Source organism: Dunckerocampus dactyliophorus, chromosome 9 (genome assembly GCF_027744805.1).
Source record: "Dunckerocampus dactyliophorus isolate RoL2022-P2 chromosome 9, RoL_Ddac_1.1, whole genome shotgun sequence".
Lineage (NCBI taxonomy): Eukaryota > Metazoa > Chordata > Actinopteri > Syngnathiformes > Syngnathidae > Dunckerocampus > Dunckerocampus dactyliophorus.
Window position 1 is genome coordinate 10,507,436 of NC_072827.1, and position 14,601 is coordinate 10,522,036.

The following is a 14,601-nucleotide window of genomic DNA, read 5'->3' on the forward strand; positions in this document are numbered from 1 at the left end:
ATCATAAAACCTTCATTAGCTGCACAGGTCATGTTTTAAATTGCGGGGTTGGGGGTGCTATATGAAATTTTGCAGAGGGTGTCACTTTGGGTAGGGCCGCGCATGCGTGTGCAAAGACAGCTGTTTTTATGTTGTTGTAACCATCTAAATAGTATAGAGTATACACAGTCGTCCCTCGTTCATCGCGGTTAATTGGTTCCAGAGCCAACCACTGTAAGTGAATTTCCGCAAAGCAGGATTTAATATTAATACCGTAAATTCCGGTGTATAAGCTGTACCCACTAAATTTAGAGGAAATACCAGATTAGTACATTTATAAGCCGCACCGGTGTATAAACCGCACGTGTCCACGTCATAAAATGAAATATTGAGTCCGTGAGGACCAGTTAGCTCTTGATTTGACAGGAGCCAGTCAACAGCCATGAAAAATCTTACGACAAGCTTGTCAATACATTGGAAATTGCAGGAGGTCATTACTCAATATAACAGTCTGCTCACTGTCATCTTACAAACAACATTGTACTCATCACACAGCAACTTAACACTCAAACGTACATATACCAATACAAGTTTAATATGAAAAATACCAAACATTTTTAAGTTTTCCCTTAATGCATTTTGTTTGAGAAAGCCATTTAATTGGAGGAGCATAAAAAGCATATAAAATGGTGGCTGCGCTGCATTCTGCCCACCAGAGGGAGCCGTAGGACCAGGAACTCAAAACCCAGAGAGAAGCAGAAGTCATTGCAGCATCCTAATGAATGTGATGCTCAGACACAATGCCTCATGGAAAAACTTTAAAATGTTGTTTTTTTTTTTTCATTTTAAACTCATAATGGTACGTGTTTGTATATTTTTCATGTATACCTTTTGAGTGTTAAGGTGCTGCGTGATGAATTTAGTGTTGTTAGTGAAGTGTTTTTGAAAAATGGCACCGTGAGCCAGGGTGTTATATATAATGACCTGCAATTTCCGATGGGTTGACGAGCTCATTATGAGTGCAATAATAGCTCGTGATTGTCTTCTGCCAAAGAAAGAGCTACTGTTTTCTCACTGACTTGCGAGTGGCACTGTATTTAAACAGTAATAGTTCTTAAGTAAAGGAGATACACAAGATTAGATTAGCCGCAGGGTTCAAAGTTTCAGAAAAAAGTACCGGTTTATACCCAGGAATTTACAGTAAATGGAATATTTTCCTAGTTACACCATAGAAAACCTGTTTATGACTTTCTAAATAAGTTTTTTGTACCATTATTAGAGCCCTGCAAACATGAAATAACACCCATATAGTCACCTCTACACTCCTATTATTCTTTGTTTACACCACATTGCGCAAGTCTTATGCACAGGCTACAGGATCACTGCAGGGACATAAGAGACGGCGACGGCTGTATAGCATGCTAGGGAGCTAACTAGTGTCCTCCAATATATTTCTTCTAAATTTAAGAACAGGTTTCAAACAGAGTGGGGGAAGAAAGACAAAGCAAGAAGCTAAGAATTTACCACTTCCACACGAAATGGGAGGCAAACTTCTTTTCACTATGTTATGTCGGACATGCCATGGCTGATTACATACTGTGTGATGGTAATGTAAAGACATGTCTCATCAATGTTTTGGGTCATTATTGACACCTAGTGGCCAGAATGCTGCATATTACTTGTCTTTTAATATTTTTGATTACTAATGGGCCATAGTCAAGCACAAAACAGCCATCGTCTATTAATGAATTAATTTTTGAAAAAACGCAATATTGAGAGAGCAATGTTTGAACCACGATGTAGCAAAGGACGACTGTATTTTTTTAATGTTTATTACCTTTATCCCATACTGATGCATTTTTTTTCAATAAGTGTTGCAAAAAAAGTCACAGGAGGTCAAACGTGCAGTTAGAATTTTGATGCTGGCTGAACTGAGCTGTACTGGGGTCCTGTATTGTGTCTTCTTTTTAATAATGCGTTGTCTTCATACATTTTTGTGAGACTTTGAATGGACCCTATAATGGACCCTAAATGAATTTCAGTTTGGAGGTTTTGTATTTACGTTTACTCAAATGAAAATATCCCCCGGTGAAAGATAAACATAAACATCAAACATTACTAACTTGACCTAACTTATCTCCTGCTCTGGTGTGTCCGCTTCCAGGTGCAGATCCAGAACAAGAAGATAGATCTGAGTCATGTGACTTCCAAGTGCGGCTCTCTGGACAACATTCATCATCGTCCAGGTAACACATAGCCTCTTGCAACACTACTCACAGTGTGTTGCATAAAATCTAGCCCGTTTTACTAAGCCGTATTGGGAACACAGTGTTTTGTGTGTCTGCAGCTTTAATGCTAATGAGCTGTATTAGCATTGCTATTTAGAACATATGTCAAAGTAGACTCAAATTTCAGCAACAGCATGTGTGCCTGGTGGCAAGAGAAATTATGTGGGAAAAATGTATCACTATTTTTAATGTTGTTTTTTTCAGGAGGAGGTAATGTTCGCATCGAGAGTGTGAAGTTGGACTTTAAAGACAAAGCCCAAGCCAAGGTGGGCTCCTTGGACAATGCTCACCACACTCCTGGAGGAGGACGTGTTACGGTAAGCATTTGTGTACTTTGCATAATAGTAATAACTAGGTGCCTGTGGGCGTCTAGGTTGAGGACCCCCACTGGACATATCCATCCTTTGGGAATTTTACCTCCATGAGAGGGCTGTATTTGTCCCCTTGTGGACTTTGCTTAAAGCTGCAAGTAGGCCTGTCACGATAAAAAATTTTGCTGGACGATAATCATCCTCTACAAATGATCGTCGATAATCGATACTATTGACAAAATTTGACACACATTTTTTCATTAATTATATGGCAAAATAATGAGAGTGTATCGTATCAAAAGCAATAAACTTTAATTTGGCAATAGTATTTAACATTGTAATTGGAATGTCAAGAGCTTTTAAATAAATTAAACAAACAAAAAAGACGCACAAAAAAACTCAGTGAAAATAAAATAAAAAATTTCACTTAACTAAAAATCACAATAATGACCCGAAACAATAAAAATAGACTCTGTCTCTGTTAAGAAAAAAAAGATTCCAATAAAACCATAGACATACACACAGTTATATGGTGTAATGTTAAACTAATGCAGGGTGTCATATTTGAGCTGGACAACATACTTTATCTGTGGTGGTGGAGAAAAATGCAACGTTTCTCGTGTCTTTCAACACGTCTTCTTTCACTCGGTTATACAGTTCAGGAATTGCTGTTTGTGACACATACGTTCACGTACGCAATTCGTGCTGTCCGCCAAACATTTCTAACATTCCCCGAAATGTAGGCTTTTCAACCGTATTGAAAGGTTGCATTTCTTTTCCAATGTAGCGGGCGACACTGTCTGTGAGCGCGCGCAATTTTGTGCTGTTTCGTTTTATATTCACTTTGCCGATCAAACGCCTCAGTAAGCGTTGACTGGCGGGACGAAGGCTCTGCTGCACGTCCACACTGGGGCTGTGGCATTCGGGTTAAAAACCATGGCTTTCGAGCCTTCATTCATACTTGTATTAGCGTTTGCTCGCTAACTCACTAGTAGCCCCGCCTCCACGTACTGGGGGACAAAGAAGCTGACAGGAGGGTTCGCTCTCTCCGTTCATTCCACTGTAGAACCAATGTGCACGGACGCATGCAGAGTGGTTTTGTTTCTCATAATATTACGACTTTCAACTCTATGCTACTAAAATGACATCATTTTTCCTCATTATATTAGAAGTTTATTCTGATAATATTGCAACTTTTTTCTTGTAAGAATAGACTTTTTTCTCTTAACATTTTGACTTATGCTCGTAAAATTAAAGCTGTTTTTTTTTCATTTCTGCTAGGGTTTTTTGCTCCAACTATTTCAACTTTCTTAATGTAAATTTTCTTCTCGTAATTCAGACTTTATTTTCATAATATTTTTACTTTATTCTCGTAACATTATACTCAACTTTCCCAAAAGTACAACTTTATTAGTTGTTTTTTTCCTCATAATATTATGGATTTTTTTAAAGTATTTTTTTCTTTAATATTTCAACTTTATGCTACGAAGATGACTTCATTTTTTCCTCATAATATCGTTAGATTACAACTTTTTTCTCTTAATATCATGACTGCTGATTTTTCTTATTTTTTTTTTTTCAATTTCGTTTCAATTTCGTTTCCTTGTTAAATTAGATTTTTAGAATGTGCCACTTTGGACACCCTTGGGGTAAAACATCTACAGTAGATGCCCCCACATTGGCGGGTGGGTGTATGTGAAGTGAATTTACGTCATAAGGCAATAAACAGTATCTCATGTTGCACTGCCCGCTAGATTGAGAGCCACAGGTTGACGTTTCGCGACCACGCCAAGGCGCGAGTGGACCACGGAGCTGAGATCATCGTGCGCTCGCCGGACCGGTCCCGCTCCATGTCGCCCCAGCGCCAACGGGACAGCCACCTGTCGTCCTCCGGCAGCCTCAACGTAACGGAGTCTCCACAGTTAGCAACCTTAGCCGAGGACGTGACTGCCGCTCTGGCCAAGCAGGGTTTGTGAACATGCGTCATGGATGCTCTTACACGGAACCTGTCAATCTTCTGGAGCCTGTGGGGGGGGGGTGACACGGACTCGGCTTCACATCTCCATCTCTTAAAGACCCACTCGTAGGCGCTCCTCTTTATTTCTGTCTGTTTTCATTCCAAATGTGTGCTATTTCTCCTTTATTCCCTCCGACTCTTCTTTGAAACGATGTTGCATAGAATAGTTCACCTCCGGTCCACACTAGGATTAACTGTACATACGTTGGTGGTGACGGTGGGGGTGGGGGGGAGGGCAGCTCTCGGCCTTACTGATCCTGGGTGTGTGTTTTAAACAAGCTTTTATTTCCATATGTGACCATATTCTGTATGTGGAAGTAATGTGGCCAGCACATCACGCTGCACGTGTTGTTCTTGCTAACGTGCATGGACGCCAGACCCCTTAACAAATCCTCTATATGTATCACACACATAGAAATATATATACTTCTACATATATAGGAACGAGTATAGGAATATAGGTTACCATCTACATGTCCTTTAAACCTTTTCCAAGGAAGCAACAACACACCAACACGTAGAATATGTATTGTATTACTGCAAACGCTAGGCCGTGTATGACGAGCATGTGTTGATTCTCACACGAAAAGAGGCTATTTTGTAATTTCAAAAGGGATTTTAGTAAGTTACCTCTTCATCCGAGAAGAAATGAAAAAGTTCATGTTTTGTAGTTCTACCGTGTATTTCTGTATTTCTTGGCGTCGGCCGCTTGACGTTGTGTTGCTAAGCAACACAAGGCCTGAGTTTTCATAGACAAGCAACCATCTGAAATCAATGCAGATTTGACCCTGCTAATGTTGGACTGTAGTGATGGGCGATACCAGATTTGTTTTTATTTTTAATTGATACAATACCAATTACTGTTTTGGTATTCTTTTTCAACCACCAATTGCTTTCTTGCCATTTTTTTGATACTGATATCGATTACTTTTTTGACATTTTTTCCGATACCAATACCAATGCTGATTACTTTTTTGACATTTTTTCCAGCACCGATACCAATGGCTTGTTTTCCATTTTTCCAATATTGATATCAACTGCTTTATTGGCATTTTTTCAATTTGATACCAATGACTTTTTGGGCTTTTTATTCAATAACGACACCAATTATTTTCTTGGCATTTTTTGACACTGATACCGATTACTTTTTTGCCATTTTTTTTCCCAATACCGATACCAATTAGTTTTTTGCCATTTTTTTCAAATGTCGATATTCAATTACTTTATTAGTCTTTTTTTTCAATACCAACACTGATTACTTTTTTTTGCATTTTTTTTCCCAATACCGATTACCTTTTCTTTTGCCATTTTTAATACCGATAATAATTCCTGTCTTGTCCTTTTTTTATATCGATCCCAATAATTTGGCATTTTTTTTCAGATACCAATGACTTTTTTGGCATATTTTTTTCAATAACAATACAAATACTGATTATCTTTTTGGCTTTTTTCTCTCTTTTTTTAAAGAACAATTACTTTATTGCCATTTTTTTCACAATTTATCCCAATACTGATGACTTTTTTGGCATTAAAAAAAATGCTTTCTCTACTTTCTCTGCTTTTTAGTACTTTTTTCTCTTTTTTTTTTAGAATTTTTGAAATACTATGCGCATTACTTTTTTGCCATTTTTGTTTCCAGATACCAATTACTTTTTTGACTTTATTTTTTTTTCAAAACCCATACCGATGCTGATTACTTTTTGGGTATTTTTTTCAATATGGATTACTTTTTTGGCAGTTTTATCCCAATAATGCCCAAAAGAAATACTGGCCCTTTAACACTGCTGACGTGTATTTTTCATAACATAGTACGGTAGTCATAACAAATGACAATACTTGATGTTTTACACAATGCAACCTAAATAGTTGAATTGCTACCGTTAAGGGACCAAGATGTCCTTTTCAAAAATCATATTTTTCATATATTTTGATCAACTTGAGTCCAGATTATGAGTGTTAAAACCCTGAAATCAGTCAAATATCTGGTATTTATGATAAAAAATGACGACTGATGTATGAAAAAGTAGGTTGTGCAGTGTAAAAATAGAGTAATATGTCGTTTGTGCTTGAAATGTCACAACTAGTCTCATACTAGTACCCTGTTAACACAGTAACACATATCGTTACCACGGAATGGATACGCCCATCACTATTGGACTGTGTCTTATTTAAGTGCTGATATGGGCTTTAGGGGAAGATTGTGTGTGTGTGTGTGTGTGTGTGTGTGTGTGTGTGGGTGCATTTGGTGCAGACCTCCGGTTTTACAGCCAGCGTATCTAAATGTTTTGTTGCAAAATGTGGCAGCATTATACAAATAATGAAAAAGATGACTCTTCCAGCAAAGAAAAGGGGGATTCTTGTGTTCACAAAAGGTGTTGCAGTGATATCTTGTTTGTTTTTCAGACTCTTGCCTGGGCGTTTTTTTGCTTCTGTGTTTTTTTTCAGCATTCCCCATCAGCGTCTGCCCCTTCCGTCCCCATCCCATCCCATCCCATCCCAACCTGCAGCAAGTAAATGTATTTAAAAAGGTCAAGTAGATGTTTTGTTTTTTTCATTTCTCGATGATATGATGCCATTCATGAAAAATAAATGCGATAAAAATGAATGTGAGAGTGGTGTCGCCTGTTGATACATTTCAAAAAGCCTAACAATGGGAACTTGTGAAAAGTTTATTGTGAAACGGCAGAGGAGAGTACAATAAGTTAAGACTCAGGGATGGGTTAGATGAGGAGTGGATTGTCGTGTGGTCAGGCCTGTCACTCAGACAGCCGGGAGGGGATGGTCCTCATCACTCCCACCACCCCCTCCTGCACCGCTCCACCGTCAAAGCATCCGACACCCCCAATCGAGGCTTTTTTTGGGGTGAGGAAAGAAAACATCTCATGGGAATTTAGGACAGCTTCCGCATCTGGAGAAGCCTAAAGAGCACCAGTTGGAGATGAGGAAAAACGAGTGTGGAACAAAACAATAGAAGGATTTAGAAATGGCATCTCATAGTCCTTTGTTTGCCCTGCTTCCCCAGGTGGAGCAGGAAGCAGCGAGTCAATGTCTCGACACCATGGGGTCTGCACATACTCGATGCTCACCGCCACCACTGCGGCCGGGGGGATGGTGGGGTCCTTAAACTGACATGATGTGCTTGACAAAGGCTGCGTGTGAAGGTCAGGCCATGACATAGGGAGGACACAAAAGAAGAATGAACATAGGTCAGTGTTAAATGCTCACACCAGAATTTGGTATATAATATATACAGTATATAGATATACAGTATTTCCCTCCCTGAAAATAGGGCGTTTTTTCCACATCTCATTCTCTCTAAGTTGGTAATAAGTTACAAATACGTGATAATACATGTTAAATGTAAAGCATAGGAGTACCAATGTTATGGAAATCCTGCAATGTTTATGCCTTTATGCTTGACTGATAATGTTTGTTTTATCGATCGTCATTCATTGATGGGGAAAACCTACAGTATACATTTTAGAACTTAAAACGTGATTAATAAGTGTGTGAGGCATATTTAGGGCTTAAACCTGGATCTAGCTTGTTGCTTCCTTGTCGCGAGTGAACAACGGCAATTGAAGAGAGAGAAAGAGGTTTCTATAGCCGAATCTAATCTAACGGTCACTTTTATAGCAAATGTTGATCTGTTGATATCGGTGGAAAACGTCAACGTCAAGCTGGCAGTAGGATTGGGAGGGGGAGGTGCGAGCCCTGTGATGAAAAACAGTCATTTTTAAAGGGTGTATCAATTAGTTGCAGGGTTAGTTAAGTCACAAAAAGGTTGTTTTTTTTCCAATTAATGCAAAAATGAAGTGACATTCAAATGATTTTCCCTTAGAACAGAATGCATATTTTCTTAGTAAGAGATGCTAAGACTATTAACTGTTATCGCATATGCAATGCAGCGCAAAAAACATTTTTTTTTTCTAAAAATAGGTCATTTTTTCCCCCAAAATTTATATTTATAAATAATTTAATCTCTGTGTGGAGTTTGCATGTTCTCCCCATGTGTGCGTGCGTGTGTGGGTTTTCCCCGGGTACTCCGGTTTCCTCCCACATTCCAAAAACATCCATGTTAGGTTAATTGGTGACTCTAAATTGTCCATAGGTATGAATGTGAGTGTGAATGGTTGTTTGTCTATATGTGCCCTGCGATTGGCTGGCGACCAGTCCAGGGTGTACCCCGCCTCTCGCCCGAAGTCAGCTGGGATAGGCTCCAGCATACCCCCGCGACCTTAGTGAGGATAAGCGCATAGAAAGTGAATGGATAATAAATACGTGATAATACAGGTGAAATGTACAGCATACAAGTACAGCTGTTTTTTTTTTAAAAAAACACAATTTGTACATGTTTATGTCTATGCTTCACTGATAATGTTTTTTTGGCAAGTGTCGAGATGTTGCACTTTGTTCGGCGGTCCTTGAACGCACCGTTGTTGCTATGAGACACAAAAGTGTATGGAACCTGTGCACCGTGACTCCGATTCCATCTGTTCATTAGTGGTGAGTCGCGATGCATTTTATACTTGAAATGTGTTTCGTAAGCGTGTGAGGCACATTGAAGAGAGAGGGGGAGGGTTCTGGTGTGGTGAAAATATCCATTTTTATGGGCCTCAATCAATTTTGTTTCACAAAAACTGTACAATCATCCTGTGTCTTCTTATTGGCTTACCTTCGTAGTTGACACAGCCGTTCTCATCCTCCTGACCCGCCATGAGAGCATCAATCTCAGCCTCATTCATCTTCTCTCCTGCAGGCACCAAAGGGAATCATCAAGGCCCGAATATATGATCATAATAATAACAAACAGATCCATTTGGGGAACAGCCTGGCTTACCCAGTGTTGACAGGACAATACGCAGCTCAGCGCCCATCACTGTGCCGTTACCCTCCTTGTCAAACACGCGCAGACCCTCAACGTAGTCCTCAAAGCCTGCCTTGTTGGGGCTGTTGATGATGGTCTGAAGCATGGGCAGGAACGCCTCGAACTCGACTCTCTTGTTGGCCATGTCTGTGTAAGACGCAAGGACAAACAGTCATGTCAACGGCGTGACGGACGTAAAAGACACAAATCGTGGCACAAATGGCTTCGATTTTGTCTTTCATGGGGGTAAGTGTGCAAGGCGAATTTTCTACGCTCATTTATTTTTCTATTTTAAATAACATAAAGTTATATTGTATTATATTTTAGCAATTATAACTATTAAATAATGAATTAAATTAATAATACATTAATTTAAAAAATGTTGTAAATAAGATAATGTTGGAATTAGTGATGGGAATTTCAGTTATTTTAAGGGAGCCGGATCTTTTCGGCTCAGCTGACTTAAAACAGCTGGCTCTTTTCAGCTCCCAAAAATGTTTTGTTACATGAATTTATTTTACAAAATTATTACAGTAATTTTAGATCTACAGTAATGACATTACCAAATTGCCTGTAAATATATATTTATATTATAGTATTTGCCAATGATATTACCAAAATAAGATCAAAATTGAATTTGAAATGAATTTCTAATGCAAAAATCAAATTTATTCCAAATGTTTATTATTTATATGCCTTATGCTTTATATACTTATGTTCAACATGAAACAGATTGCGACAAAAACAAGTACAGCATTAACGGAAAAACAAAACGATGGCACGTTTACGTCAAAGAGCCGGCTCCCCAGCATTCACTTCAAAGAGCCGGCTCGACGAGCCGTTTTGTTAGTCGGAATGGCAAGTACGTCTATATTTCACCTTCAGTGGAGGGGTTTCCCAGCAGTTTGCTCACATCCTTGTTGGTGGGGTTCTGTCCCAGAGCGCGCATGATGTCGGCGATCTGGTTGTAGGCCACCTTGTTGTCACCCACCCTGTCGAACAGACCGAAGGCCTCCCTGTAGTCTGTGGAGTCACACAACAACGCATCGTCGTCTTAATGCAGCCAAATTGGTTCATTTTTAACAATATCGCATTCTGTTTATGTTTGATATTTTTTTATATTTCTGCATCCACAGTGTGGTGCACTTTAAACTCAGATGGGGGCCGCAGTGGAAGACAATGTGGGAGCTGTGGCTTTTGTCCCAGCAGGTGGAGGCAGCAGCTCCTCAAGGGAAAACTATCTCAGTGGGTTGTGATATTATTGGCTGAATGGATGGACTCCTGCAAAGCGCAGTCACCCTTCAGACTATTTCTATCTCCGCTGCATCGCTCTCCTTTAAAAGACCACCTTGGAATTGATAGCTGAGAATATGAGCCCCCGTCCTTTTAAAGGCAAGGTGCACCGTGTGTGTGTGTGTGTGTGTGTGTGTTTGTGTTGTGTAAAAGTAGGCAATGCTGACTACAGAGCAGAGCTGACCCTAGGCGAGTGTTTATATGACACCCCCTTCCATTGGCGACTTACATACACTCATACAAGAAATGTAATGGCATTGTTTTTACTGTTGTTTTTCATTTCCAAGATAACATGTCACCCAATTTACATGCTTAACAAATTACAAATAAGTCAAAAAAAATCAACAAATAATACATAATATAAATATCCTTACCACAAAATAAAATTCATGTAAATAAGGAAATAAATAACAATAATAATATAAACTTATATCATACAACAATCAACATCAAACACTTTTTGCACACAATAACGCTCTAAATACAGTAAGCTACATTTACGCTAGGCAATAACTATACACAAAAACTAAATAAAATAACTGCAAGAGCTATATAAAATACCTATATGCAAAACTATGTGCAAAAATGCTGAGGCTTGTTTGTTATTATTTGTTGTAATATTAACTGGGCATTGCTTTACGTTTCAATCAATGTGAGCTAAAAGTTCATAGTAATACTAGTTTAAGATAATTATATTGATGGTGATTTTTTTAATAATGTAATTCTAATTCTAATTTTATGTAAAAAAATTATTTAATTGTAGTATTTTTAAAAATGTAATTTTTTTAAATTAAAAATAAAATAATACATATAATAATTACAAATAAATCAAATATTAAAAAAATACATACAAAATCATTAATAATAATAATAATAACACATTTAAAATGTGATTTTTTTTTTCCAATTTATGCCGGCAGCAGCACCCTTAGCATCTGCCTATATTTGCCTACTGGGCCAACAGGCCTGTGGCGGGAACAGCGTCCCTTAGCGTGTAATCGACCTATTAACGCCCTCTTTCCGAGTAAATTGACAAAACGATACATTTTAAAGCAACTGTTACTAACAGGATCCACCAATTTGTTTTCCTGCTCTGGGTTCAATTCATCATTAGTGTCGTCAAGGATGCACATTACGGAGAGAAAATATTGTCTCGGAGAGGTTTTGACGTTGAAAGCTGTTTGTGTCTCATAGGGAAGGAATTCTTTTGGGAAATAGCAGATGCCACCATCACACATGAACATTTAAATGTTAAAATGCATCTATCTGGAAGGAGGTCAGTCCCCTGACTGGTTGATGTTGAGCCGAATTAGAGAAGTTAATTAGATGGATTTCTATCTCTGGTGGTCTAAGAGACGTGTGTATTTGTGATAAATGCATTTCTGTAGTACTGAAAATGTAAAATGAGGTATTCGTACCTTCAATTTGGTCTGCACTGAATTCAACCTGCAGGTGAGTAGAGAGCAGCAATGTTAGCTCACATTCAGTACAAAAATAAACATCTCAAGAAGGTTTCATCCTACACCCAAGACCGTCCTAACAAGGCCTTTCTACTAATCTGAAACAATAAATCAGGCCTAAACTGGGATTAAATGTGCCCCTTGGCCAAATTTAGCTTTGCATGGGGGGCACCCGATATGTGGGTGGTCCATCTTTAGCTCCATTAAGATGCCCTCATTTGGTGTCACCCTGCTGGGCCGTCACAGCACTTGAGGGACAGGGGGCGTGGCCAAGGATGTCAGTCATGAGCTATCCATGGTTCTAAGGATTCTAATGTGTGCGCTGCTCCAAGTCATCCACTATAAACAGTACATATACAGTATGTGAAGTATGAATTACTTCTTATTACTCAGAAAACCGAGTAGTCGTCTTCTTAAAATAAGTAGAACCTCTCAGGGTCTAGTTTAGTAATGCAACGATGAGTGGAGATGCCACCTCTCATCTTCAGAGCAAATCAGGCTTTTATTTTATTTCTACCTTGACGGCGGACAGGTCCACAGCGGGGGCTGCAGGAGCAGCGGCGGGCGCTGGTGCGGCCGCAGGTGCAGGCGCCGCTGCGGGTTCGGCCTTCTTGACGGGAGCCTTAGGGTCCTTCTTGGGTGCCATTTTAGCTTCAAGTCAAACGAGCGTGCTCCTTAAAGACAGACGACTCCCGGGAGGGGTGACAACACAAGGGGTGCAGCACAAAGTGGAGGAGACTCAGAGCACACAAACAACCTTTTGGGCGTATATATATGAGGCTATTTTTCCTCCTGGACCCCCGCAGGGCTGTCCTTGCATACGGATTGGATGACGCACGAGAGGGGTGTGTGTATGTGTGTGTAGCTCCTCTCTAAACATGGCTTACTGGGCCGACTGCCAGAACTTGGTCATTTATGTCATGTGTCTTGAAAACATGGAAAACAATAACCTCTCATTTTATGCGACACCTTTATTGATTGATTGATTGATTTCATGTATTTATTTGTGACAGTTTTATGACATGCCCGTGTTTGTCATTACAGCGCTGCTAATATTAATACACAGTTAATCCCAAAATATTTCTTTCAAAATATTCAAAATATTCATATTCAATATTCATATTATTTTAATGTGATTGCAGTGTTTTAAAATTATGCAATAATAATAATTATATATAATAATTATTAGATAATTATATGATAAATATATAATACATTTACAAAAACGGACATCAGTTATATACCATTATTAATTATATAATAATAATTATTATTATAATTATTATAAATTAAAGTATAATATATAGTATCCACCCATCTATTTTCTTTGCCACTTGTCGGGCTGCGGGGTATGCTGGAGCGATCCCAGCTGATTTTTGGATGGGGGGGGTACACCCTGGACTGGTTGATAATATATAGTATAATATACTGTATATATATAATGCATATAATTATAATAATTACAATTATGCATATATTATTATTAAATATATACCTTAATAATGTGAATGTATATATTATAAGTTAATAATTCATTATTATTATTAATCCTGATCTCATTAGACAATTTTGAGGAAGCAATAATATAATAATTAAATAAACAAGAACATTACAGTAACTATATATTTTGAAAACTGGATAAACCTGAGTTTAGAATCATTTTTGACATTTTGTCAAAATGAAAAAAAATATGAAAATAGCAAATAATGGATGATTTCTTTCCATTATTTATACATCTGTCTGAATATTATGAATATAGCAATTATGGAAATGATTATGTACAGTTAAAGCAGAATAGATTTTGCCACATTTGAATTAGTTTAAGCATTTATTATAGGATGGAAAACAATAGAACTTTATTTATTATGTATTTATTTTTTACAGGAACAATTTTGACACGTGCATAATTAGAAGCATTGAATTTTAAATTAAAAATATCAAAAACACAAAATTTTACCATTTATGTACACCATTTATACATTTATTATGAATGTGTTTAAGTTGAGGCTGCATCTGACAATTGAATGGAACTTGAGACAACACAGACAAATGTTTGCAGTCTAAAAATGACTTGTATTGTGTATTTTGGTACTGGCAGCGTGTGTGGAGGCACACCTGTGTTCAGTGTGTGTCCGCCTCCTCCGGGGAGGAAGTGACGTGGAGAAGGGGAAGGAGAAGGCGTTCAGCTGCCAATGCCACTTATTCATACAAGGCTAACTGTGCAAATTATGTCTCCTTAATTCTTGTCTAAATCTGTCGCAGTGCCAGCGGTGCAGCCCCGCCCCCCCCCCATCACACACACACACACGCACACGCACACTTGCTTTCAATGACCCCATCTCCACTAGGGCAAGCCAGAGAAAGCCTCAGTCCCTCAGCTGTCATC

General features: G+C 38.5%; 2 protein-coding genes across 10 annotated transcripts in view; one reads left to right on the top strand and one right to left on the bottom strand.

Moving 5' to 3' along the window:
• The window catches only part of map2 (microtubule-associated protein 2), a 94,332-nt gene extending 87,132 nt beyond the window's left edge, over nt 1-7,200 (top strand). For all 9 annotated transcript variants that reach the window (XM_054788279.1, XM_054788281.1, XM_054788282.1 and 6 more), the window contains 3 exons: nt 2,144-2,225; nt 2,472-2,584; nt 4,333-7,200. In XM_054788279.1, the coding sequence (XP_054644254.1) occupies nt 2,144-2,225; nt 2,472-2,584; nt 4,333-4,554 (417 nt within the window). In that variant the 3' untranslated portion in view covers nt 4,555-7,200. The remainder of the gene's footprint in view (nt 1-2,143; nt 2,226-2,471; nt 2,585-4,332) is intronic.
• Nucleotides 7,201-7,251: 51 nt separating this feature from the next.
• Nucleotides 7,252-12,954, bottom strand: myl1 (myosin, light chain 1, alkali; skeletal, fast). The gene is made up of 6 exons (XM_054788288.1): nt 12,733-12,954; nt 12,174-12,201; nt 10,342-10,485; nt 9,436-9,609; nt 9,271-9,348; nt 7,252-7,744 (listed from the first exon to the last, which is right to left on the bottom strand). The coding sequence occupies exons 1-6, from the start codon at nt 12,859-12,861 to the stop codon at nt 7,716-7,718; spliced, it is 582 nt and encodes a 193-aa protein (XP_054644263.1). The 5' UTR covers nt 12,862-12,954; the 3' UTR covers nt 7,252-7,715.
• Between the last annotated feature and the right edge of the window lie 1,647 nt (nt 12,955-14,601).

Excerpts from the sequence above, each read along its gene's own strand:
- myl1 (XM_054788288.1), bottom strand. The coding sequence starts at position 12,861 with ATGGCACCCAAGAAGGACCCTAAGGCTCCCGTCAAGAAGGCCGAACCC. Across the intron at positions 12,202-12,732 it reads TGGACCTGTCCGCCGTCAAG|GTTGAATTCAGTGCAGACCA; the intron begins GTAGAAATAAAA and ends ACTCACCTGCAG. Across the intron at positions 10,486-12,173 it reads CAGTGCAGACCAAATTGAAG|ACTACAGGGAGGCCTTCGGT; the intron begins GTACGAATACCT and ends GTGACTCCACAG.